Raw genomic sequence first — 24,254 nt, 5'->3', positions numbered from 1 at the left:
ATACCTACATAGCAATACCTGTCATTAATCCCCCACATATACCTACACAGCCTACATCTCATTAATCCCGCACATATACCTACACAGCAATACCTGTCATTAATCCCCCACATATACCTACACAGCCTACATCTCATTAATCCCGCACATATACCTACACAGCAATACCTGTCATTAATCCCCCACATATACCTACACAGCAATACCTGTCATTAATCCCCCACATATACCTACATAGCAATACCTGTCATTAATCCCTCACATATACCTACACAGCCTACATCTCATTAATCTCTCACATATACCTACACAGCAATACCTGTCATTAATCCCCTACATATACCTACACAGCCTACATCTCATTAATCTCTGAAAATGAAAGACTTTATTTAATGAGGGTGACCCGTGACAGTAACTTAAGTTACTGATAAACTTGGGGCCCTCAGCTTAAAATAATTAGAATGCTAAAAATATATTATTTACAATAAAATGCTAAAATACGATATTATTTACAATAAAATACTTAATTAATCTCTCACGTATAGTGTCTATAATACAGGCAACAAATGCTAGGAATCGTTGATGTACTTGTAATATTTCGATATAGACCGAAAAATGAGATTTATTCGCGGCAATACCAAAAATAATATGCGTAGATATATTTCAGACTCGCTCGCCGTTTTGCGTGTTTGTAAAAAATATTACTGTCGTCAAGGATGCAGGACCTGACATTCAAAAACTCATGAACGGTTCGTCGTATTTTCAATATTTTCGACTCTCGTTTCACCGTTTCGCCACCGAAATAAGCGAAACGACCGAAACGAGTACAATAGTAAGTAAATAAATAAAAAAGTTAAAAAAAAAAAGCCTTGATCTCTAGCACGTTACTATGGGCCACTTGCTTCGAGCCCAAGCCCACCGCGCGGAAACGCTTGGTTGTAAAATGGCGAAGGTCAACGTGGTAGACAACAAGGCTAGAAAGCGATGGACCGCGATAGTGCTGACTTGCCAAAACAAAGCTAGTGCTCACACCTTCCAGAAAGGTAAATACAGTAGTGTGAATGTTCATGTGACTATTACATGTAGTTATTTACTGTTCGTGTTATGAAACAACGTAGAACTTTCGTTCATCAACTAAAACGTCCTGGTTCTGAAATTAAGCTTAATCTTTTTTTGTTTTTTTTTTAATTACACAGGTGGGAGACCTGTCGAATTTTAAAACTAAGACTCTGATCAACAGGTGCCTTAGCAATCTTGCTTTATTCTGGCTGTTTTTATAGCGTACATTTTCGAAACATTTGGTAAAAGTTAGGTCATGCCCTTCAAAATGTTGATCTGCGGAACAAATATCATTCTTGATGGAGAACGATCCATATTTAAGCGTCCACGGTGTAATAAAGGGAAGCAAGAAGGAATGTTAACGAATATACGAGAGGTCGCTAAGAGAAATGATTTCTCAGTAATGACGCGACTGAATTTTGTCAAGGTTTGAATAAGACCTTTTAGTAAGACTGTTTTCAAGGAATTGCGGTGTCACAGTGATATGTGTATCCCCGCACACATATCACTAGTGATATGTGTATCCCCTCCAAGATGGCGACCAGTGATATGTGTATCCCCCACCCCCCTCCCCTCTACTTTAAATAGCAATATCCTTCTTGAAAGCGCTCTCGTCGTCCGGTCGCTTACTGGACGAACGACTAACCCAAACGGACTTAAAACACAAATCTCAATTTTTGTAGTTGAAAAAGCATACGTATCTGCTGCTGGAATTGTGTTCTTGATCCTAACTGGTTTTCTGCGAGCAGGATATAATGAATTTAAAGTTGAACACCAAATGGATCTAGATATATTTCAATTTGAGTTTCACGGCACGGGATTTCTAGGACGATATTAATTACGCGGTGCATTCTCACCCATCGAGTAACGCATATTCTCCACTGTTCATCGCCTTGTTTGCATCTGAATTATTCGTGGAGTGAAACACATATCACTGCTTCGACCCGCTCGCCATAAAATGATTAGTGGCACTTGTGTATCCCCTGCACCCGCTTTTCAGTTCGACTTTTTGTAAGATATGTTAAGTCTCAAGCTGTATACATTGCTATACTGCGAACATTGCTAACAAGTTTCATAACAATCGACGTTTATTCTTCGGCAGTTAGCCTAGGTAACGGCTGTCTTCAGGGGATACACATATCACTGCGCCATGTAATAATTAGTGATATGTGTATCCTCTGCATGCGGTCGTGTACAACCGAGGTCAGTGAAACTCCAGAAATCCCAAGCTATGAATAAATGCTGGGTGTGAATATTTCTAGCAAGCCAGTTTTGACAATGCAAATGTAATGGGCATTTTTCTTCTTGGGTAGAAAGCCAATATAACAGCTGTGTCCATGGGGATACACATATCACTAGTTCATGAAATAATCAGTGATATGTGTATCCCTTTTATCCTGTGCATGCGTGCACGCATTTTTAGTGGAATTATTGAGTTTCAAACTCTAGTAAACCCAAGCCGTGTAAAAACGTCGGGTGCTAATATTGCCTGCAGTTTTAACAACGTTGATGCGCTATATTATAACAGTTGTGTTTATGGGGATACACATATCACTGCGCCATGAAATAATTAGTGATATGTGTATCCCCTGCACGCAATTTCAGTTTAGATATTTAGACATTCGAGTTGCAAACTCCGCAAACCTCAACCTGGGTATAAACGTCGTCGCGAGTAAGCAGCCAGCACGTTTCGGCAATAATTGGCCATTTTCTTCGTTCAGGTAGATTAAGATAGCCAATCTAAAGGCTGTGTTTAGGGGATACACACTGAGATCACTGCGCCATGAAATAATTAGTGATATGTGTATCCGCTGTTCGAAGTTTTAGTCAGATATACAATTGAGTCGGTTGGAACTCAACCAAACTCAAGAAATCCTAATCTGCTCCGTTGGGCGCGAATTCATTTCTGGTTTCTCCTACTCTTTACAACACTCGTTGGAACCTCGCAACCGAGTCACCATTTTGTTCGTTGAATGCCCAGGCGCGTATCAGTGTTTTGTGTATCCCCACGGGGGATACACATATCACTAGTGATATGTGTGCGGGGATACACATATCACTGTGGCAGCGGTCGTTTCGCCAACGAGTTGTTTCGCCTGTTTCGCTTGACTGCCTTGAGATCAATTTGCATGTTTTTGATAGTTTCACAAGCCGGCTCGTGGGCGCTACATCGCGGTAATTTTCACGGTGAAAATTGACTGTTGAATACCAAAGTCCGATGGCTTTCAAAAGTTTGATGGCTTCCAATTCGCTGATAATACATTACGATGTAAATTAACATATCTTTTCCTTTTTCAAAAGCAAACAGAGTTTGTTTTAATTTTCCAGCCTTATAATCGAGTTAGAAATAAAATGGAACGTCAAGTAAATAACAACAGCAATTTTATTACAGTATATAGTATCAAATATTTACAAGCACAAAAACCTATGAAACCTATTTACAAAACCTGATTGAAACCTATATTTATCTGAAACCAATTCATCCTATTTACAGAGAAGTTCTAGTTCGCACGAGCTGTTCCGTTAAGCCGAGAACAAGTCTGGAGTAGTTGCGTGGCAGTCTTTTCGTTGTTCTCGTACTCTTCCCAGCTTGCAAATAGCTTAGCCTGGATATTCCTAGTGACACTACGTTGAATTCGTTTAAGTTTATTGTCTGATACAAGCCTGATACAACACACACAAGTGAAGGTAAACTTTTATTTAGACGTTGGCGAATTGACCAGTGGGACGTTGGCGAAACGACTTAGGACGTTGGCGAACAAGACGTTGGCGAAACGACCGGATACCTTTTCAAGCTTATAGTATATACTGCAGGTGGCCTGGCATGACCGAATATATCGGTTTTTAATTAATGCAGATTAATGTAATTTATTAATCCATTTTTATGCCATCCTCTGATCAGAGCTTGAAATCCATCAAAGTAAAGGTTTCTTCGATAAAGATGTATTGCTTTTAACCTTGGAAGATCCTAAAGCTCGTGTAGGGAGTGGTGGTGCCAGTGTAAATGCTCTACTGGTTGTTGCAGAACATCTAAGTGCAAAAGCTGGTTATGAGGTAAAATACGCCATAAATGACAGACAATTTTATGGAACTGTCCTTGTTAGCAGAATACCCAGGAGGAGGACTTCTATGTAAAAAAGTGAAGGATGCTCATTGGAAAATTTGACTTGAGCCCTTAAAGGAGACCAACCTGGGCATGCTCTAGCTTTATTTGAATTGACTCCTAAAAGATGCCCAGCTTAAACCGGAAAATATCACAGCTGCAGTTACTTATTATTATTGTTTCCTTCAATGCACCCTAAAAGATACCTTGATAGCTTAAACTAGTGACATTACGTCCTGAACACCCTAGGAGAGACCAGAATTATTTTGTGATTTACAACCCTAAGTGAGAGGGGGAGCATATGTACCCAAACTTTTCATTTGGGGTTTTCCCCTTGGGGCTGGATGCCTTTTCTCAGAAAACACACATACTCCTCCCAGAAAGGATTTCTTTGGTTTGATCCACTCCCCCTGGCTGGCCTCTCCTTGGAAATTGCAGTATTTGGCTTTTGAACCCACCCGGCTTCCACCTTTAAAATTTTCAAATACCTTGAGGTGGTTATGTATATTCCTTGGGACTGGCACCCAGTGTGAACTGAAGGAAAGAATAGTTTTATGTATTTTCATTACTTTTAAGTTTGTTTACTCAGTTCTACATGTAAAGGTATACATATACAAACTCCAAGAGATGTGATCTGGTCATGTCCTTAATACTGTATGTTTTTGGTTTAATTAACAATGCCATTATTTAATTTCTTTTACACCGCAGACTTTAACTCTGAGTGTCTTGGACAATGCTAACATTCTTATCATGCATATGGTGGGTATTGTTGCCATGAATGGCTTAATAATAAAAATATTGTATTTTTTAACGTTTTTAAGGTAAAATTTTAGGCTTCAATTGTTCCATAAGGGTCAAAATTAATGTATATTTTGTTTTCCTGTACATAGACATAGTAAAGTAAACACAACATTTTAATCTCATGTTTTACAAGCACTCTCATTGACTGAGATCTCTTTCTCTTTCCTTCCTCTTCCACCTATAAAATGTTGAATAATTTATTTGATACAATTTCTAGTAATTAAAATTAAAATACCCAGGAAGCTCTCTTCTTTTCCAGGGTCGAGACTTTCCATTTAGTTCTTGTGGACGGTTCTTCAACACCTTACCAGCCAAACACAAAGAAGAATCAAAAGAGCATTTGTGTGATTGCCTGGTCTCCAACTTTGACCTCCTGCTAGACCTTGTGTCAAACACAGTAAGCTTTTAAATCTTCTGTTTGTGTATTAAAGTATTGATTAATAATCACCTTTGGTAATTGGACTTTTGAAATTATTACAGTGTTTCAGCTTTCTTGTAAAGTAAAAAGTCTGGCTGTTGTATCATATGTGTAATAATAATATTATGCATGCAATAAAAGTCTTAATTGTTATCAAGACGTTTCAACTTTGATACCCTGATATCAATATTAATAATAAGTAGCTTTGCGGAGTTATACATGTAGTGTTATAGACTACTTTGTTCAACAATACTTAACAATAGCTTCTCTGAGTTTCATGTCTGAGGATGTAAGCCTATAGTGTACTGTCAGACCAATGGGAAGGATATAATTGTAACTCAAAGCTTACTGTTTACATACAAATATGCCAGTTCAAGGAGTTAACCTTTAATTAAAGTGTGTAGAATGATTAATTAAAAATAGTTAGCATTACATAAAACCCTTAAGGGTGTCAAAGGGTCTGAAGAGTTTTGCATGACATGAATGATCTTGTTGGTTGCAGCTGTCAGTTAATGCTCCCCCTGGGGTGTGGATTTGTAGTACTGACATGATTCTTACTGTCGCTCCAGATACAAGTACGTTTTTACTGTTGTAATACTGTAGTCTTCATATTAATTTTATGTTATCATTGATATTGATTGTTACTGTTTTTGGCTTGCAACCAATTTTATGTCTATAATTGTTTTTTTCATCGACAGAAATTGATTGGAAGCAGTATTCTGATGGCATCACCATGATATTATTTCAAGGAGATATAAACTATGCAACGGGCCATGGGGTTGTGAAACTCGGAGACAAGGTACTGTAACATCTGTCGAGACAAAGCGTTCATGAAAAAAAATACATGCGTGTGTCTCCTACAGAGGTCACCACTTATGTTGTTTGATTGATTGTTGTTTGCTTGAGTTTTTCTTCAGAAAATTGATCTGATTACCATGCATCAAGCCTTACACATGTAATCATGTATTGGCTTGATTGAATCCAGGGAGAAACCGCAGGCCTGGCCCCATCTGTTTGATAAACTGCTTTGTGGCAACTCAGTCCTTTCAGGATTGTGAGACAAGTCAGTTCTTAAGTCCACCTGAATGAACGTCCATATTTTTTGAGTTTACAGTTACCCGATTGTGATCTGCCATGACATAAAGCAGTGGCTTCATGGTGTCTAACTGTATAGCTGATCATCAAGCTTTAGATTCTCGTCGAGATCTCGGTGAGATCTCAAAATTTTGGTGGCCAAGTAAACTTGCTAAGATTAGGGACTTTTTGGCTGCTGAGACTTGCTGTGATCTCACTGAGATTCAGAAACTCACAAACATCATGGGGAGATCTCTGCAATCTTGGTGAGATCTCGTCAATATTGGCGAGATCTCGGTAAAAGTTTTTCATGGGACAGGATATAACATTGCTACTACATGTACAGTATGTACTTGTAAACAACTATATGGTAATTTGTTTACAGCTTTTATTAATTACTTTTTCTTGCAACTAAATATGTTGAAGGGCAAAGTTAAGGACATCACTTTTAAAGGAACTGTGGATATGTTAAAGAGCTGTGCCCTCCAAAATGGTAAAGTTCCCTTGGTAAGTATCCGGTTATCTGTGCAGCAATAGAGTGCAGTCTCTAAACCAAATATTACTGATTAAAGTCAGATGTAGGCTTTTGACGCTTAAAGATAAGCTTATTGCACAGCATTGGTCCAAAAATACCTGCAGCTAAATTAAGGTCACCTTTCATGCAAAATATTACTTTTTTTTGTATGATGAAAAGTAAAACTAATTTGGCTTGTATGCATTACATGCCTATGATGTTGGCAAGTATTGTAGGCATGTAACATGTGCAGAGACTTACATAGCTTTAGCCCTGGTGCAAATATTTAGTTAAACATCCTCAGAGATCAGCTGAGACAAATTTTCACAAGGGTACACCTTTGCGCTGCACACTGTGGGCCTATGGCTAGCTATAAGTATTGTTCACTAGTGTCCTATGCATGCAAGGTGTGCGGACAGCTATGTGTTTGCTCCTGTGCCCATATATATGACAGCAGCTACTGAATTGTTTGGTTAACAGGTCAGTGGTGTGGTTTACATAAATATCTCAATAGTGGAAAAAATTCTCAGTTTCCATGTGTATGCTCCTCTTGATGCTTGCACTTACTATGGACTTGACAATGGAGCAGATCCTATACAGGTATGAAACGATAGTGTTGTTCTGATATGATACTTATAACAACAGGGTTGGTGATATTAATTAACAGATTTTGGCAGGGTACCACAGTACTGTAACTGGTGAATAATGCGTCTTGATTACTGCTCCCTGATGGCTGCAAGGGTCATCTTGGGTTGACATTACAAGTATAGTGGGATTATTTGAAATAAAATGTAAATCGCCTCCCTTGAATGACTGCCCCTGCTCCCCACCTGTCCCTCTCACTCCCCTTGGGTAATATCCTCCTGCCTACCTAGCACTAACTTTTTACAGTTGATTGTATATTTGAGGATATACAGTTAGTCAATTTAGACTACAACATGCTGTATTTTTATTTTATACATTTAGTTGTCACTGTTCTTTGACATTCTACTGTGCCTGGCTGAGGATGTCACTGAGGCAGACTTTGTTTGTGGTGAAAGGAGTGGTTCATATGGTCGCAGCACTCGAATGGGAACAAAGTGCAGCTCAAAGGATGAGATGACATTGATGAGAGGTGCAAGGGCTTCTCTGTGGAAGATTCTCAGGGGTGTCTCACTAAAAGGAGGTACTGTACAGTCAATCAACTCCTAAACTCTTGTTACACTGTTCAGTACACCGTCAAGTAAAGTTGTGTGGAGAATGAGTAAACTACTCATCGACCAGGAGCTACTTTCTTGCTTTGTCCTCATTCATCACCAAAACCTAACTCTGACAATAAAATAATAAACTTTAGAAATACTTGCAATAAATTAATTACATTGAGTCACTGTGGTCTAATTGTTAGTGCACTGGACTCTAGTTCTAGCAATCTGGGTTCTAGCTCTGGCCGGGGTCTTGAGCAAGACACTTACAGCTGTAAATGGGTGCCTGCAAATAAATGCTGGAGGAGAAAGTTGGGGGGGGGGGGGGTTGGTAACCTTACATTGGTCTGGTATCCCATTCAGTGGGGACTAGAAATACTCTTAGTTGCTTAATGCTATTAATACAGGATTAACTCTGGCTGTATAGGCCACTTTGCCTAAGGCAGACTTAACCTTATGCTTACCATACAGTTGTTGTAATCTTTGTTTTCTCTTCCTCATGTTATTTAACAGTTGTGATTGAAAAGGGGGAATTTGATTACATGCAGCCATCTGCGGAATGTTACAGAAGTCAAATGCTGAAAAGTGTTGAAAAGTTTGGTGATGGTCAATTTGACCACAACAACCACACCCATGTCTGTTTTTGCAAGGTACATTTTGTTAATAAATACATATACATCTTGTACTGTGAGGTATAACTCAACCTTGTTCCCAGGGTGTCTCTTTTTCCCTTTCCCAAGACTGAGAGAAGGTGTGGGAGTGGGGGGGGGGGGGGGAGGGGGGAAAGAAGATAGACTCAGGGAACTAGGTTGAGTCATAACTCATGAATAAAGCTCTTCTAGGGACTGGTAAAAATCATTCTCACACCAAGAGATAATACTCATTATTAAATGTATCAATGTTCAAGAGCTTTATCAAACATTTATTGGCAAACTCAAAATGTAATTGGATGTGGGGCATAAGATAAAATATGATCATTTGATAGATACATGTACAGCATATTATGTAGACTTCTTCTTTTAAAACAACTGAATGATGCGTTAAGAAAAAAGATAAGCTTGAAAATTCTTTTCCCATTTTTTTCATGGGGTTTCTTCATAATTATTGATAACAGAGATGCAAAGTACAGAGTGCTCATGAAGAGGCTGCTCTGTAATGTAAATAGAAGGTTTATGCTAAATTCAGTGAAGTAAGGTTCGTCCTCTTTCTGCTTTCTGCTTTTTGTTTGAACAGAACAACCAAGGAAAACCTGCAGATGTGGACCAGTCTACTGTAGTCGTAAATTCTATTATTGAAGCCGGAATTGACATTGGAAAGGAGTCTGTTGTGTCTCATTGTCATTTACAGGTACCATCCTGGACAGGTTTTTCCAAGTTGTACATGTAACATTCATAGGGGGATGTGCTGTATGCCAAACTTCACATAGTACTTGAGTGAATAGTTTTGAAGTTCCATTAACCAATCAGTGTTTAGATTACATGGACATGTGACTTGAAATGTGGCCTGTTGTCACGCTAGCTTATTGTCACAATATGCTTTTATTGCACATTGTATATTTCATCTAAAAAAAGCCACCAAACCTTTCTTCTTACGAGACTTTGTGATGCAACTCTGAAGACAGTGACACTGGATCACGTTTAGGTTTATTTTTCTAGTTTCGTTGATAGCAGTTGATATCTGAGCTGTCACACAACACATGGAAGAAAGCGTCGCGTGACAACCCAAATAGCAGAACGAAAGAAAACAAACGCGATTGTTCTTTTGAATGAGAATTGCATTGTCTATTTTAGGGAAATGTCAAGATTGGTGCAGGATGCGTGCTGACAGGAATTGCTCCACATGATTTCAAGGTGAGTATTTTGGAAAGTTAAAAAAAAAATCATTTCTTAAATAGCTAAGATTTGGCCCATTCATCATTATATCACCTATGACCCTTGTTAAATTGTATTTGTAACAGGTGTATCGCAATTTTTATCCATTTTATGTACTTCTGTGCAATGTAATTTCACTGTTTCAATATTTTTTTTCTCAATATTTCCAGAGTATTCTCCCAGGGACCAGTCTCGTGGAGAATCTGTGCCTTCTGGCTTACACTGTGTCCCTTCCAGGTCTGAGAGGAAAATCTCACAGGGTTCTGGTGGTGTTTGGTGTTCATGACGAAATGCAGGTCAGAAACAGCTGACACTTGTGTAGATAAATGGAAAGTTTGCATGAACGAAATTTGCTTACGTTTTACGCGAGAAACTGAACTCGTGAGATTCTTTAACCCACGACTCTACAAGTAGAAATTGTACAATTTAAGCCCATTCGAAACGGGACATAACAAGCTCCCATATGCAGTAAGACTATTATTTCTACTAGTCCTTACTAGTTACAGAAAAGTTCAGTTTAAACTGACTTACTGCACTTTCTAAAGGGAGGTGGAATTTCCACATTTCCATGGTGATGATTAGGGGCGTGTCAATTACACATGTTGACTGTTCATGTAATTAGTTTGACGCAGTTGCCAGTAGTTCATTTGTAGCAAAGTAAGAGGTTGTTTATGAAGATGGCTACCGTTCATATTGTGATAAATTGTCAGACGACAAATTATTTGTCAAACTAGATGGCTCACTGAAGATGTTAATTTTTCAGATGCCATGTCAATCCCCAAGCAGTACCTACTGTAATAAACCATGGAAGGTATTCTTTGAAGGAACAGGAATCAATTCAGAGGAAGTCTGGATCGGGGTGGTAAGCAATCATTTGCAGCACTATATCAGCCCGCTACGAGTGATCAAAATCTCAGTTTTCTCTTACAATATTAAAACACTGAAAAGGCACACGAGGCATGTAGGAATGAAGAAAACCGACAAGAAGAGGATCCTGTCTTGATGTCCATGTGCTACCAAGTCGCTACCCTGCTACATAAACAGGGTCTCCGCTCTGGTTAATAATGGTAATTGAACTGAGTGGAGTGCAATTTGGTCTGAAATCATACGCGTGATTTCAAAATCGAACGAGCGAACAGCGCGAGTTCGATTTGAAATCACAAGTATGATTTCAGACCAAAATTGCACGACATGAAGTTCAATTGCCACTTTATTAGATCCATTTTGAAATCGCACAATTTTATCGCCTTAATTTCTAGATTTTTGGTGTATTGTTCTAGTAGCCGGTTTGTTAAAAAAAAAAAGCGGAACCGGAAACGCCTTTACGTCTCATTTAGTATGCGAAATGATGTCATGTGACGAAAACTCATCCGAGCATGACAAAGAAACAAGCGGTTTTGGAGTGAGAACGAAAATAGTATACCTCAGGTATAAAAGTTCAATTCTCGTCGCCTGAATCAATGATGGAAGGTCTTTCTTTCTTGTGTGGTTGAGGCTGAGACTTTTCATTGTCTTTGGAGAAGGAATTTGAAGGTGCATCCTGCGTAATCCTGCGATGGATTTCTTTTGAGTTGTGAAACTCGAGTGCACGATGCCCAGTGGATGGTACGTTTTGTTTTTCTTTCATACCGTTTAATGGCATGATTTTAAGGGAGTCCAGCTCGTTATCATCTCCGTTTCTTTTTGTGACCTCGGCAAAGGACTCAATACTCAGGACCTTGTCAAGTTCTTGCGGCGCCATTTGTTTCAAGATATTTCCAAGATGGCGGGACTAGCACCAGCTTCATAAGACGTTCATTCATTCATTGTTTTGTGGAGCGGGGCGTATTTTGACTATGTTTATTCACAGCGACAGAGTTGAGCTCTTTTTTTGCTTCGTTTGAAACTACCGGAAACCTGGAAACATCTAACTTCTTGAGATGGCCCTGAATTTGTTGTTGTGTGGTTTTCGTTTGTTTATGTTTTACTGGACTCGGTTCATACGGATTTTGAGCAGATGTTGAACAAAAATCGCCAAAATATTCGTCAAAATGGACACTGAAAGTTGGAAACTTCCATTAAAGTAGGTGTTCAGCCTGAGGAAGCTCATAATCGTCATTTAGAAACTGTAATTAATTACATTCGTCAATTTTTTTGGAAAAAAAAACAACAGTAACAACAAAGTTTTGGCAATAGTAGTTGCTAAATTCTCCACACAATGGCTTTTTGCCTCTCATTTTCCTGAAATTTTATTGTTTTCTTTAAACTAATATTGAAATCTGATTGGTTGTTTTGTTTTACTGTGCCATTCTCAATGGCTGAGAAAAAGATGCGATTTAGAGCAAAAAATAGTGCGATTCGTGAATAAATCGCACCATTGAGAGCCAATCAGATTGCAAGGATAACCAGTGATTTCAAAATGGATTTAATAAAGGGGAAAAACAGGGAGGTCGAAAATTAGGGACCTTACCTTCCCCTTCCCTTATGTTTCTCTGTTTTCCACGGTAGGCTATCACATGCTAAGAGCAAAAGCCACATGACAGTTTTGAACTCATATTCTTACTCTTGCTTTTTCTGTTGTTTGTTTGTTTTCTTGATATTTTGTTTGTTTGTTTGTTCAGCCTGAACAGCGCAGGAGTCTTTGGAATGCTAAGCTGTTCCCAGTTGTTCATCCTTTTGATGTTCTGGAGGATGATGCTGGTGAAGATGACATCCTATGGCTGGCGAGTACTGACGTGTCTGATACTCCTGATCAGCAAAAACTGAACAGGTTTGTTGAAGTCACTTTTGCGTTGTGTTTCGTCTGTTGTTTCTTCTTTTTATGGTGTTGTGTTTTTGTGCTGCATTGCGTTGTCTTTGTTGTATGGTGTTGGTGAAAAGAGCTGTTCGGCAAAAGTCTGCAAAACTGATTTTGATTTTACATCTGATTGGCTGGGAATATGACATCTTTCCTCTGATTGGCCAAAGTATTTTATGTCAGTTTCTCGAACACGGGCGAACTACTACACGCAAGACAAACGTTAGCCAAACGTACGGCAAAAGTGAGGCAAACCCGAGTCAAATGCGAGGCAAACGCTAGAAAACCGCAAGGCAAACGCAGTGCAAACGCGAGGCAAACGAAAGGTAAATTTAAGGCAGACGCAGTGTTTTCTTCCCGAGTCATCCTGATGAACATTTATTCTTTCAGGTGGCGTTCTTCACTGAGATTATCTTTAAAAGATATATTGAATGCCGTCGATACGGGTTCAGAGTTTGCTTGGAGAAAAAAGCTTTGGTTTGAGATTGGAAAGACCGAAGTGGAGGGAACACTTAATAATTGCAGCAGCAATTGCCTTGTGCCCTTCTTCAAAAGTTGTGGAAAAGAAGGATTTGAGTCGCAGATTTTGGAGGTTTTAGATCGAGGTACATGCAACTGTAGACTCTAGGCAATGCGTATTTTTACTCCTGGGTTTGACCGTTTGGAGGAAAGTTTTTGTTATAAAAGTTCATTTGAAATAAGGTTTAGCCCGCCTGTGAAAACCAGGTACCCTCCTACTGAAAACATTAATGAAAATCCCTGGAACTGAACCGTTATCTTCTCTTGATTTATAATTAACCCTAAAATCGCCATCAGATTCAGTGTTCCTCTCCACAGTTTGGTTACTGTTTGTCCCCATTTAATCCCGTAGTGGTTCGTGTGGATACTTGAGCTCAAGTTATAACCCTTTCAAAATGAACTCACCTTTTATTAATCATTTGTCAATGATTGTTCGCTTCCTAAGTTGCATCCAGCGCCACCTCTCCAGGCGTGGCTGCACGGACTTTGGCGTGTATTGCTGACGTGTTAGGTGCGATGGCAGGAGAGAGGGCTGGGTTGAGAAGTGGTCCGGCCCGAAATGAATCTTGGATGCAGGCCTTTGAGCTTCTTGATGTATGTTCACTGCTTTGTTGGTTAGCTTTGTTAACGAGAGTAACGTACTCGCCAACAGAAAAAATTGATATTTCACTTGCTTTGAGACATCTATTTATTCAAGGCTAAAAAAGATCAGGGTAATTCTAACGTGGGCTTGTGTACTTGCTCCTCTTCAGTTTCTGTCAGACTGTTTTGGAAAGTATTTTGTTGAAGAGTTTTGTAATCGAGGAAAAAAAAACCTTACTCTAGGCGAACTCGATGCTAGGCCTAGTAATTAATTGCCCGTAATTGTTTTAGTGTTTTGTAATTGTGGGAGGCGCTGTGGCCTCATGGTTAGTGCGCTCGTCTCCGGATCGAGCGGTCCGGGTTCGAGCCCTGGCCGGGGACATTGTGTTGTGTTCTTGGGCAGGACACTTTACTCTCACAGTGCCTCTCTCCACCCAGGTGTATAAATGGGTACCGGCGAACTTAATGCTGGGGGTAACCCTGCGATGGACTAGCATCCCATTCAGGGGGGAGTAGAAATACTCCTAGTCGCTTCATGCTACAGAAACCGGGATAAGCTCCGGCCTGATGGGCCACTTGGCTCGCATGCAGACTTTACCTTTACCAATTGTTTTAGCACTAAAAATGTTGTTATAGTCCGAGTGCTTTTATTTAACCCGCTAAACAACATCTAACAATTAGTGCAAAATAGACGGAGCTAAAAAAAATAGAAAATAATGGAATAAATGTCTAGATACAGCTAGCTGTGCTTATCCTTATTGCTCCCAGACGGGTATGGGACCGCAACTGTGTGCTTATGGTAAGATTAAAATCCAGCCCGGCATAAGCTTGCTTATTGCTGCTGTTTGCTAATCGACTTTGTCATGTGATCGTAGAAAGGAGAAATCTCAGCAGGGGTCAAAGCTCTCGCCATGGAAAGATCAAAATGGCTTGACAGGTACGACGCAAGTAGACACTGATAAAACAAATGAAAAACTACTCCGTTAGCTCATCCATCTTTTTTAGAACTTTCATTCAATGGTGTTTATTCAGCGATGTTGATTAAATATTATTCTCTTTCAACAGACCTCATTTGCTTATCCGAGCTGCGAGACATTATGAAGGAGCTGAACAGGTCTTGAGGAGACGGGCAGTTCTGACAGCGAGACAGGTGCGTTATTTTACCGTGGTCACATAACGTTTTTAGCACTCAACCAACCGTCACGAAGGAAATTTCACCGGATGGGGAGGGGGGGGGGGGGGGGATTTCGAGGGAGAGAAAAGCAGGAGGCGAGGAGAAAACGTTTAGGTACCGGCGTGCTGCAGAGGGTTTTCTGAAACCAAATCTTCACATGTTTGATCTCATTTTCTTGCAGTTTTTCCGGATTGAAGATTGTGATCCTGTTCCCATGGGGCACTGGGTTATAACGGAAGCACCAGGTTTGCAACGCTTTTATTGAGTCACTAATTAAATACTTATTTCTGTGCTGACTTTTGGAATCACCGTCATGTGTTTGCAAACTGATATAAGCTCTCTTAAGGATGACTCCAGGGCCAATACTAAATCTCAATTGGCGACACTGTACTAAATTATAAGATGCTTTATTTCAGCCCGGATAGATCTTTCTGGAGGATGGAGTGACACGCCGCCAATCACGTACGAGCAAGGCGGAGCGGTGCTAAACGTTGCCGTTAAACTCAATGGACAGGTAGTGATGTTAATTTCGTAACTTTTAAAGGTACCCTTGTGATGTGGTTGCGTTACGTCTTGTACCAATGTCACGCTTCCTAAACCAAGTAACATTTTTTGGGATCGGTGGAAAGATTGCCTGACGACTTTCTTGACAGCTTGCTTGATGTCTATGAGGATGAAAGGAGAGGTTTATGCATATTGGTTTTTTATAAATCGAACTGCTAATGGGTTTGGTCTTGGGCATGTGTTGCACTCAAACATCATCTTTTTCCCAGTCAGTTAAAATACGAGCATTTTGTTTTGCAGAAAGTTACGAAAGCCCAAGTCAGGAAAATAAAGGAGTAAGTAACATTAAAGTTCGATTTCCACCGCTCTCGCGAGTCCAGTCCTCGTTCCTCCTCGAGAGTTCGTGGAGAGGAGCGCAAGCTCATTTCCCAAACATCGGCTGGTAATCGTACAATGTTGATTGTTCCACAACCCAGGTTGTAATTTCACTCTTTGTTTAATTTTTTGCCTTTTTGGTCACTTTCGGAACTTTGCGGTAGCTGTATAAATGGGAAATTCTGGATTTTTTGGTAGCCTGTGGAAAAGTGCTCGTTTATCTTAGCTCAGTCCAAACTTTGTATGGACATGTTTCTCTTGTTCAATCTGTAGGCTTGAAATTGTCCTTGTGATCCACTCAGGAGAGCACAGTGTTCGAGTTGTGTGCAGTGAGTTGATACATTTGGAGAACTATACTCAACCAAATGCTCCAGGTATGACTAGATATTGTGGAGAAAGATAAAAAATGAGCCGTTTAACACGGTGAACATGCACAAAATGTGGATGTTGAAAGGGGTAAGAAAAAAAGGAAAAATTCTCGATAATGGCTCTCTTACGCTTTATACTGTTGGCTGGGAGAATTTTATCTTACTGTTGGTGATCAATTGGTTTACTCTCACAACTTCTATGTTAGCAATGTGTGGCTATTTTTGAGGAGAAGCTGGATAATGATAAATGTTAGAATTGTGTCACGTGACGTTAAGCTTTAAGGTGGTTAATGAACATAACAGTTCAGTCTACATCTGTTGCTTCAAATCGTGTTCTGTTAACAAACTGTGACTGCTCTTAGCCTGCGAGTAGGCTTTCCGCTTGGGGTTACAAAGCGCAGTGGGAAACTGCAGTGGGTAACTTTTTATTGTAACTTTTTACATATTGTAACTTTTTATTGTTCATACTTAGTACTAGTATACTTAGTTATTTTATAATTACTCGTACATTTTTAGCACAGAGGGTCACTAGCTTATCAGTTTATACTGTCATGTGTCACCCTCTCTAAATAAAGTTGATTGATTGATTGATTGATTGAGGAAGAAAGAGTTACTTCATCCACCCCTTCCCCCTACCTAATCCTCGAACGGAAAGCCTGCTCGCAGACTGGTATGCTCTCTGCTCACGAAAATTTTATTTCCATACACAAATCCTTTTCCTGGCATTAATTTTATTAAAAAGAGAAATAAATTGTCCGAATAGTTTCATTTGTTTGCAAACTTCTTCATAAAATATTCTCTTGTACTCAATTTAATTAAAATCTCTGTTCTTCGCCACATTTCTCAGTAAGATTTCATTTGATTATTTTCATCTCAATATGATTTTTACCATCTGTGACACATTATGCTGCGGTTGTTTTCCCCAGGAGCGCTCTTAAAAGCTTGCTTTTGTTTACTCGACATTGTAACTTTGCCATCAAACGAGACATTATCCGAACAACTGAACAGAAAGTACCAGGCAGGTTTTGAGCTCCATACATGGTCAACCGCTCCTCAAGGCAGTGGCTTGGGCACGAGTAGTATTTTGGCGGGAGTTATCCTGATGGCGCTGTTACGCGTGACGGATCGGACAACAAGCATGGAGTCTCTCATCCACGCTGTGCTGATCATTGAACAGATGCTAACTACAGGAGGCGGGTGGCAGGACAACGTCGGGGGACTGGTACCTGGTTTTAAAATCGGTCGGTCCCAAGCCTCTTTGCCTTTAAAAGTGGAGTGGGAAAAACTGGAGTTGAGCGAGAAGACCGTGGAAGAAATGACTAAAAGATTGGTGTGCTTTTACTCGGGAAGGACAAGGCTTGCCAAGAACTTGTTACAGGTAAAGCAGTGAGGAACGAAGTGGGTGAAGGTACATTTTACGCATGATCGCAGAATGTCCCCTCGAGCTCCATGGCTTGGCCGAAAACAAAAATTCAAAATATATAAGAAAGACATCTTAAGATCAATCTTCAAGAGAATGACTTCTGACACTTCCAAACCTTGTTTCCAGCAGATTTTTGGGAAACATTTTTCAACGATCTCCAGTTTTGAGTTCGTAGAAGTCGAAGACATGTTAAACCCAAATCCACTTGTTCTTATCGAGTATTTGTTATGGAACCGAATGAATTCGAAATATTTCCAGCGTCCATTGCATTAGAATCTGATCATGAGTAATAGCAACTAATGGACTCACTCTGCAGAATCTTGATCTTCTTTGTTGAATTCTTTTGACAGAACGTTGTCAGGAATTGGTACGCAAGGTTTTCCCAAATCACTAACAACGCCAAAAACTTGGTGAACAACGCGGAAGAGGCTGCTAAAGCCCTAAAAGAAGGTACGTTACCTTGATGTGTGGGCAAGAATGGTGTTGTACTTCGAAAATGTTAGTGTGACTGCATGGGCTGAGGCTTAGTGCGGACAAGCCTGACATGAGCGCTCGCAAAGGAAGAGGAGCCGAGCTTGGTTTGGTCGTTGTGGAAGGGGCGGGGAAATATCGCTTTACGTCAGAGAAACTAACGACCAATCGCCCTAAGTGTGGGTGTTTCTCCATGAGCAGAAATTTATCAAGCAGCTTACTTTGAAATAATTGTGCATTATCGGCCTTATCTTACCTTTCACGCAGGAAATATCGAGAAGTTTGGTGCGTGCTGGACTTGTTACCGACATCAAAAAAGCCTCATGGCACCCGGTGAGTACGGTGATAGTGAACGTACAGTTCTCTTTATCAGCCTCCGGGCATCATGCTCTAACATAGCCTGCGACCAGGCTTTCCGTTCGTGAGTAGATAAGGGTAGAGAAGAGAGGAAAAGGAGAGGGTAATTCAATAATGGATGTGTATGTAACTGTTCAAACGGTGGACGCAATTTGCAGATGGTTTTTCGGATACTTTCTTTAGTTACAAGTCCATTTTGTGATCATTTCTTTTGTTTTAATACTCCACACTGTATAGGGCTCTCTTTTTATCGTTGTGTTGATGTGAGTTTTTATGTCGCTCAGTGTTGTGGTTGAAGAATACTGAGTAGTCGAAAGAAAAGGTCAAGAGCGATTTTGATGACTCTACAGTTATTCTTCATGTTAACTCCCTACAGGTTCTGAGCCCAAAGCAATTAAAGACTTACTGGAAGCACTGGCGCCGATGAGTTACGGTAGGTTCATATTTTTTTGCTGTATGATTTGTGGCCTCCTGATACTGATTTCCTAAAGTAGGAACGGCTCATTAAAAGATGCCTTCCAAACCCGTGCAAATGTTTGTTTATTTTCAGGTCAAGCGATGGCCGGAGCGGGTGGTGGTGGATTTATTTTTGTTCTCACCAAGGAACCAAACATGGTGGATGAAGTCAAAGCTGTGATCAAGTCAATGAAGGTAGTGTTTTCTTCGCAAGCTTAAATGCAGCGTTTTTGCTTTTGTTTTGATGCTCCCTTTTCTTTCAACGTAGATTTTTCTACGGTAGGAAAGTGCGAAGAGTTTCTTATTTATTTATTTTTTCTTCCCATAAATTCTACGTTGTATTTTAATTATGTTTTGATCAATGTCTCCAGCCTTCAGACGAGACAGTTGATTTCTATGACGTGAGCGTGGACTGGGAAGGACTTACTGTGAGAGTGGAGGAACCCTCGCAATGAATCATGGGAAAATGGACGAAGAAACACGAAAAGAACCAAGGGAACTTTTCAAAGAAGCAAGAGTTTCCGGCTTTGAGTAACTCGAAGTAATCACTCTAGTTTTTGTGAGCGCTGACCTCAAGTTAAGGTCCTTTGAGTGAAGGACATTCACTACTGGGGGGCGGGGAAGAGTGGGGTCATGAAGAGCTTGTAGCAAAGTTGGTTTGACGTACACATTTATACAGTCGATCCTCCCGTAAGCGACCACCCAAAATGTCAAACCTAGATGGTCGCTTACGAGAGCTTAGACCATATTGGGTCAACATATTTTGTCTTACTAGCGTATGGTAAATGTAGAGACTTACCCCATGAGTCAGTGCCCATCTAAACCATATAAGAACTTTTAGCAGCCACCACAAACCTTCCAAACCTTCAGAGTATCATGGTTTGTTTCTGATAAACTACAACATCTTATTATCCAATTTCCGCCCTCTTAGCTGTCAAGTTATCGCTTACGGGAGGTTAAAAGCAAAGAAAACTTCGAACTTTTAGCTCTAAGAGTGGTCGCGAGCGTCTATGAGAGGTGGTCGCTTACATGAGGTTCCAAAGATAGTGATTTGACTTGGAAACTTTTGGTATTTTGGAAAACTGGTCGCTGAGGGGAGGTGGTCGCTTACGATAGGTGGTCGCAGCCGGAGGTTCGACTGTATATTGTAAAGACACTAGGCTAGCTTAGAATGGTTTATGCGCTAGAGCTTCAAGTAACACGTCTCGCACATTACGGACGTGTTATGTTTCCGTTAGGGAATGAGCCTTGCATGGGTTAGATTGGGAACTTTTTCCTACTGTATGTGCTGTAATAAAAGGTTATAGCTCTGCAATCTTGAAACGGACGAAAACAAAATCCCCCAAGGTTATCGAAACGGTGTTATTATCGGTAGAAAATTAGTAATGACTTATTTTCTTACGTTACATGATCGCGTCTTTGGGCGGGGACGATAAACCGAAGGCCTTGACTCCGATACTACATCTACATTTTTAACCTTCACACTTAGAGGGGACATAAAAGATTTCACAACACTGTTGGCATAGAGTACGGGACATGGTCTCCAAAATGCGTTTTCAAAAATTGGAAAAAAAGTTATTAAAAGGATTAGGTCACACTTAGGTAATTCTTGGGCATGCAAACTGCTGCACAAAATTAATGTATCCGCGAACCTATATCAATTCAGATTATGTTTGTTATAGTCAGCCTTGTTCATGTACCTTGCAAGCTAGTTTAATGGGCGAAGTCGTCGAGCAAGAGTCACCAAGTATCACGTACCTCATTCGGGATAAAGCAAACGAACTGGCCTATTACAGTGTTTATTATATAACTGAAATAAGTACTTTATTTTGATTGGTTGAGAGCAAGCTAATTTTTGGAGCAATTTTCAACTTAAGAATATTTAGATATCACTCTTAGTGTAAAATCCTTAATTTTACTCGCATATATACATGCGATTTCCTAGACTTAATTTATGGTACTTTTTAGTGCAGAGTGCACTATTGGGATGGTTATGGGGGTTGCCTGCCGCTAAGGAACTAAGGCGCTATGGCGCTATGGCGCTATGGCGCTATGGCACTATGGCGCTATGGCACTATGGCCCTATGGCGCTAAGGTGTAAACTTTAATGTTTGTTTAATTAATTAATTTCAATTAATTAATTAGTCTAGAGGCAGGGAAGTAGTGGGAGTAGGGTGGGAAAGGTACATGTGTACTCTACGTAAAACACATTCCATCGCCGTCGCTTAACTTTGAACATCGCAAAGCTATATATTTGTTTCAGGTAACCCCTTGCTCTCCTTGTGGTACCATTCTCCTTAGAACAAAACTAATTTGCCCTAAACGCATGCGTAGATTAGTTAGGGTTCGTGGCCTCTATATTAGGTGAAGGATACATTGCATACGGAATCACGCACAAATGTTGAGTGGTTTTCCTTATGGTAGAGCTCAACATGTAAGACGCATGCGTTCTAGCATTGTTAGTGTTATACACTATCTTTACACGCAGTATTTTATATATCGTGTCATGTGACCAAGGACGGCAGTTATTTTTCAGGTAGCGCCAGTTGTCCCTTTTTATTGCAAAAGTGAAACGTTACTGTGGCTGCGTAGCTTTTAGAATTACAAACAGGTCGGTTCAACAGATATCATCTGCTGTTTTCAATCTACAATAGTGTGCTTGTCAGAGTTCAAATATATTGCTTCTCCTTAGCGACTTGTTTATTTCTTGCCTTAATTGTGTCTGTAAGAGAGACCAAAAAGTTCTCAAGTTAGTGGCGTTAATACTCCGCAAATTGTGAATTTGTAACAAAAGAAACCAGGAAAATGCTCAAATATTGCTGCAGACGCCGTGGCACCTAATGAAAGCGCAAATTAATTTAATCAGTCTGTGAGGAGACTCATTCATATCGGCCAAGTAGCGCTGTTTATCTTCAATACTTTTCGTTGAAAAGCTTCTCAGCCATCAATATCGTTGTGTGTTAATTTTGAATTGTTTTATTGTTAACAACAAAGGTGGCAACAGAAAAAGAAAGTGGTATTTCGTGACTATCTGATAATTAAATTAGTTCTTGTTCATCGGTAAAAATTTGCATTTTTAGTAAAACATCGTCTCTGTTCCGTTTCTTCATCACTACATCAGATATTTAACTTTCTTTCATTTATCTCCAAAAAACAAGGACATCGTCCGTATGTTTTGGAGAAAACAGGGGTTTCATATTACATGGCTTTGCGAGGAAAACAAAAGTATCAAGTTACAAAGTTGGCGTGAAGAGCTAAATTGTCACGTTTGCTGCTTCAGCGTATTGTTGAATTTAAAATGAACGAAAATCAACTTAAAGCACCAGTAGTAATTAATTTGTGCGTAATGTTTGGACCTTGAATGAAAATACAACCTTGAAACATACACACTGCAAAGGGGAAAAGCCGTAGCAGACTACCAAGATAGACACAAACCGGAAGTGAATCGAGTAGGGGTGAGTACTTATGGGACTACTGTACCAGAGCTATCAATTGCGCTCTGCACTATCTGAGATTGTCTCACTAGTTAAGGTTAATTTTAGTTGACTTTAAAATATACACCTTATTCCAAAATGGCAGCCAGTTTATTATTCTTTTGTTTACCTGGTAATTAGCCCTCTTTGCCTCGTCAACATGTACAATATACAAAAGAATTTTGAAGTGAAAATGAGGCAAAGAGGGCTAATTAACATGCAAACAAAAGAATAATAAATTGGCCGCCATTTTGGAATAAGGAGTATGATGTGGCACAATTCATAATATAATGATAATGATAATGATAATGACAATGACAATGACAATGACAATGACAATGACAATGACAATGACAGTGACAATGAACATGATAATGATAATGATAATGATAATAATAATAATAATAATAAAAAGGTTCTTATTGCGCATTTAGAATTCTCAATGCGCTTACAATTGCATATGATTAAAAAGAATAAAAACCTAACTAAAAGATGGAATTATTAAAATCTATGACTGGGTTAAAAACTATTTCAAAAACTATTATAATAATTATGGCAAAACTGTAACAAAAACTACTATGATAATTATGGCGTAGAATAAAAGCTTTAGTTTTTAACTCTTTCACATTCTTGAGTTCTATGACCAAGCTGAAAGTTCTCCTTACTAGTTATCGTCAAGAGGTGTCTGTTGTCGTATATATGTATAGTCACCTTGGAATATGGGGAGAATTTAGTATTAGGTCAAACCTTTTCAACTGTCGCTGTCGCCCTTTCAACTTTTAGTAGGCGGCGTGGCCTAGGGGGCGGCGTGGCCTGGTCTGGTCCAGGAAGCGGCGTGGTTTAGGAAGCGGTGTGGCCTCGGCGGCGGTGTGGCCTAGTGGCTAGGTCCTGGTTTTTGATTTCGGGTCCTGTGTCCGAATCCTTACCTTGCTAGAAAGTGGATTTGAGTTCAGGGGTCGTAAATTCAACTTCCTCCACGTTTTTAGCCTCTGAAGCAATTGTTTCCGTACGAGCCGAACGAAATCGGGCAGCGCGAGGGGCTTTTCGCATTTGGGCCGCGGGAAAAGCGGAGCGAGAGCTATTCGGGCTTGTAAATAGCCAGCTGGTCAGCCTCCCACTAGTTGTGCTTTAACATGTTTTCTGTTTTATTTGTGATATTTGTTTCTCGATTTACAGTTTTCCTAATTACCACAGCAGTGTTAAAATACCAGTGACATGTGATAAGAGTGATAGTTGTTTCTCTTTTCTGGCCGATTTGAACGTAATAGAAGCTAAGAGCTGAAGATCTCGTTCGATTCGCCGAAATGGGAACGTGGGATCCCACCAGGTTCGACCCGTCATAGATGCAGCCCAGTTCACAGTACTATATCTACATGTACGTAGCTGCTGTTATTGTAAGCGCCAGTTTGTAATCAACCTCATTCCCAGGGTCTCTCCTCTTGGTGGAGCAGAGCGTCCACCATCTGACTGAGCGTCCACCCACTGACACACGTGAAGCTACGTGACGTAATTTGACATCAAACAAGGTCTAATTGGCTGTAAGCTGCTGAGATTGGTTGAACCTCCTAGCGAAAAACAATGTTTCCTTTTCATAAAATAGAGATCCCGGCAAGCGGAAAATTTACAAAGTGCTCGTCGCTCGCCATCTGTATTTTCTAAAGTTCGATCACTGCTCGTGCTCTCAAATATAAACCCTCTGCTCGCAAAGACGATTCAATATCCCTCGATTTCATTCTTCCCTTCCATCCCTTGCCG

The 24,254-nt window shown here is 40.0% G+C and overlaps 1 protein-coding gene across 2 annotated transcripts; it reads left to right on the top strand.

Annotated features, from left to right (window-relative positions):
- The first annotated feature begins 712 nt into the window (after positions 1–712).
- On the top strand, positions 713–23,124 carry LOC145464825 (L-fucose kinase-like). Of its 2 annotated transcripts, none has more exons than XM_081448624.1 (29): positions 713–1,043; positions 3,962–4,113; positions 4,871–4,921; positions 5,223–5,360; positions 5,884–5,956; positions 6,080–6,180; positions 6,882–6,962; positions 7,450–7,569; positions 7,936–8,134; positions 8,664–8,800; positions 9,384–9,497; positions 9,941–10,000; positions 10,192–10,317; positions 10,785–10,883; positions 12,631–12,770; positions 13,188–13,402; positions 13,762–13,910; positions 14,774–14,835; positions 14,964–15,048; positions 15,254–15,317; positions 15,489–15,586; positions 15,877–15,911; positions 16,225–16,325; positions 17,246–17,697; positions 18,093–18,192; positions 18,481–18,546; positions 18,947–19,003; positions 19,121–19,221; positions 19,398–23,124. In XM_081448624.1, exons 1-29 carry the CDS (start codon positions 890–892, stop codon positions 19,479–19,481), a joined length of 3,414 nt encoding a protein of 1,137 aa, XP_081304750.1. In that variant the 5' UTR covers positions 713–889; the 3' UTR covers positions 19,482–23,124. The 2 variants fall into 2 exon arrangements, with proteins under 2 accessions (XP_081304750.1, XP_081304749.1); XM_081448623.1 differs by having other exon boundaries at positions 12,622–12,770.
- Positions 23,125–24,254: the final 1,130 nt, after the last annotated feature.

This window comes from Orbicella franksi, chromosome 13 (genome assembly GCF_964199315.1).
Source record: "Orbicella franksi chromosome 13, jaOrbFran1.1, whole genome shotgun sequence".
Lineage (NCBI taxonomy): Eukaryota > Metazoa > Cnidaria > Anthozoa > Scleractinia > Merulinidae > Orbicella > Orbicella franksi.
This window is presented reverse-complemented; position numbering and strand designations above follow the sequence as displayed.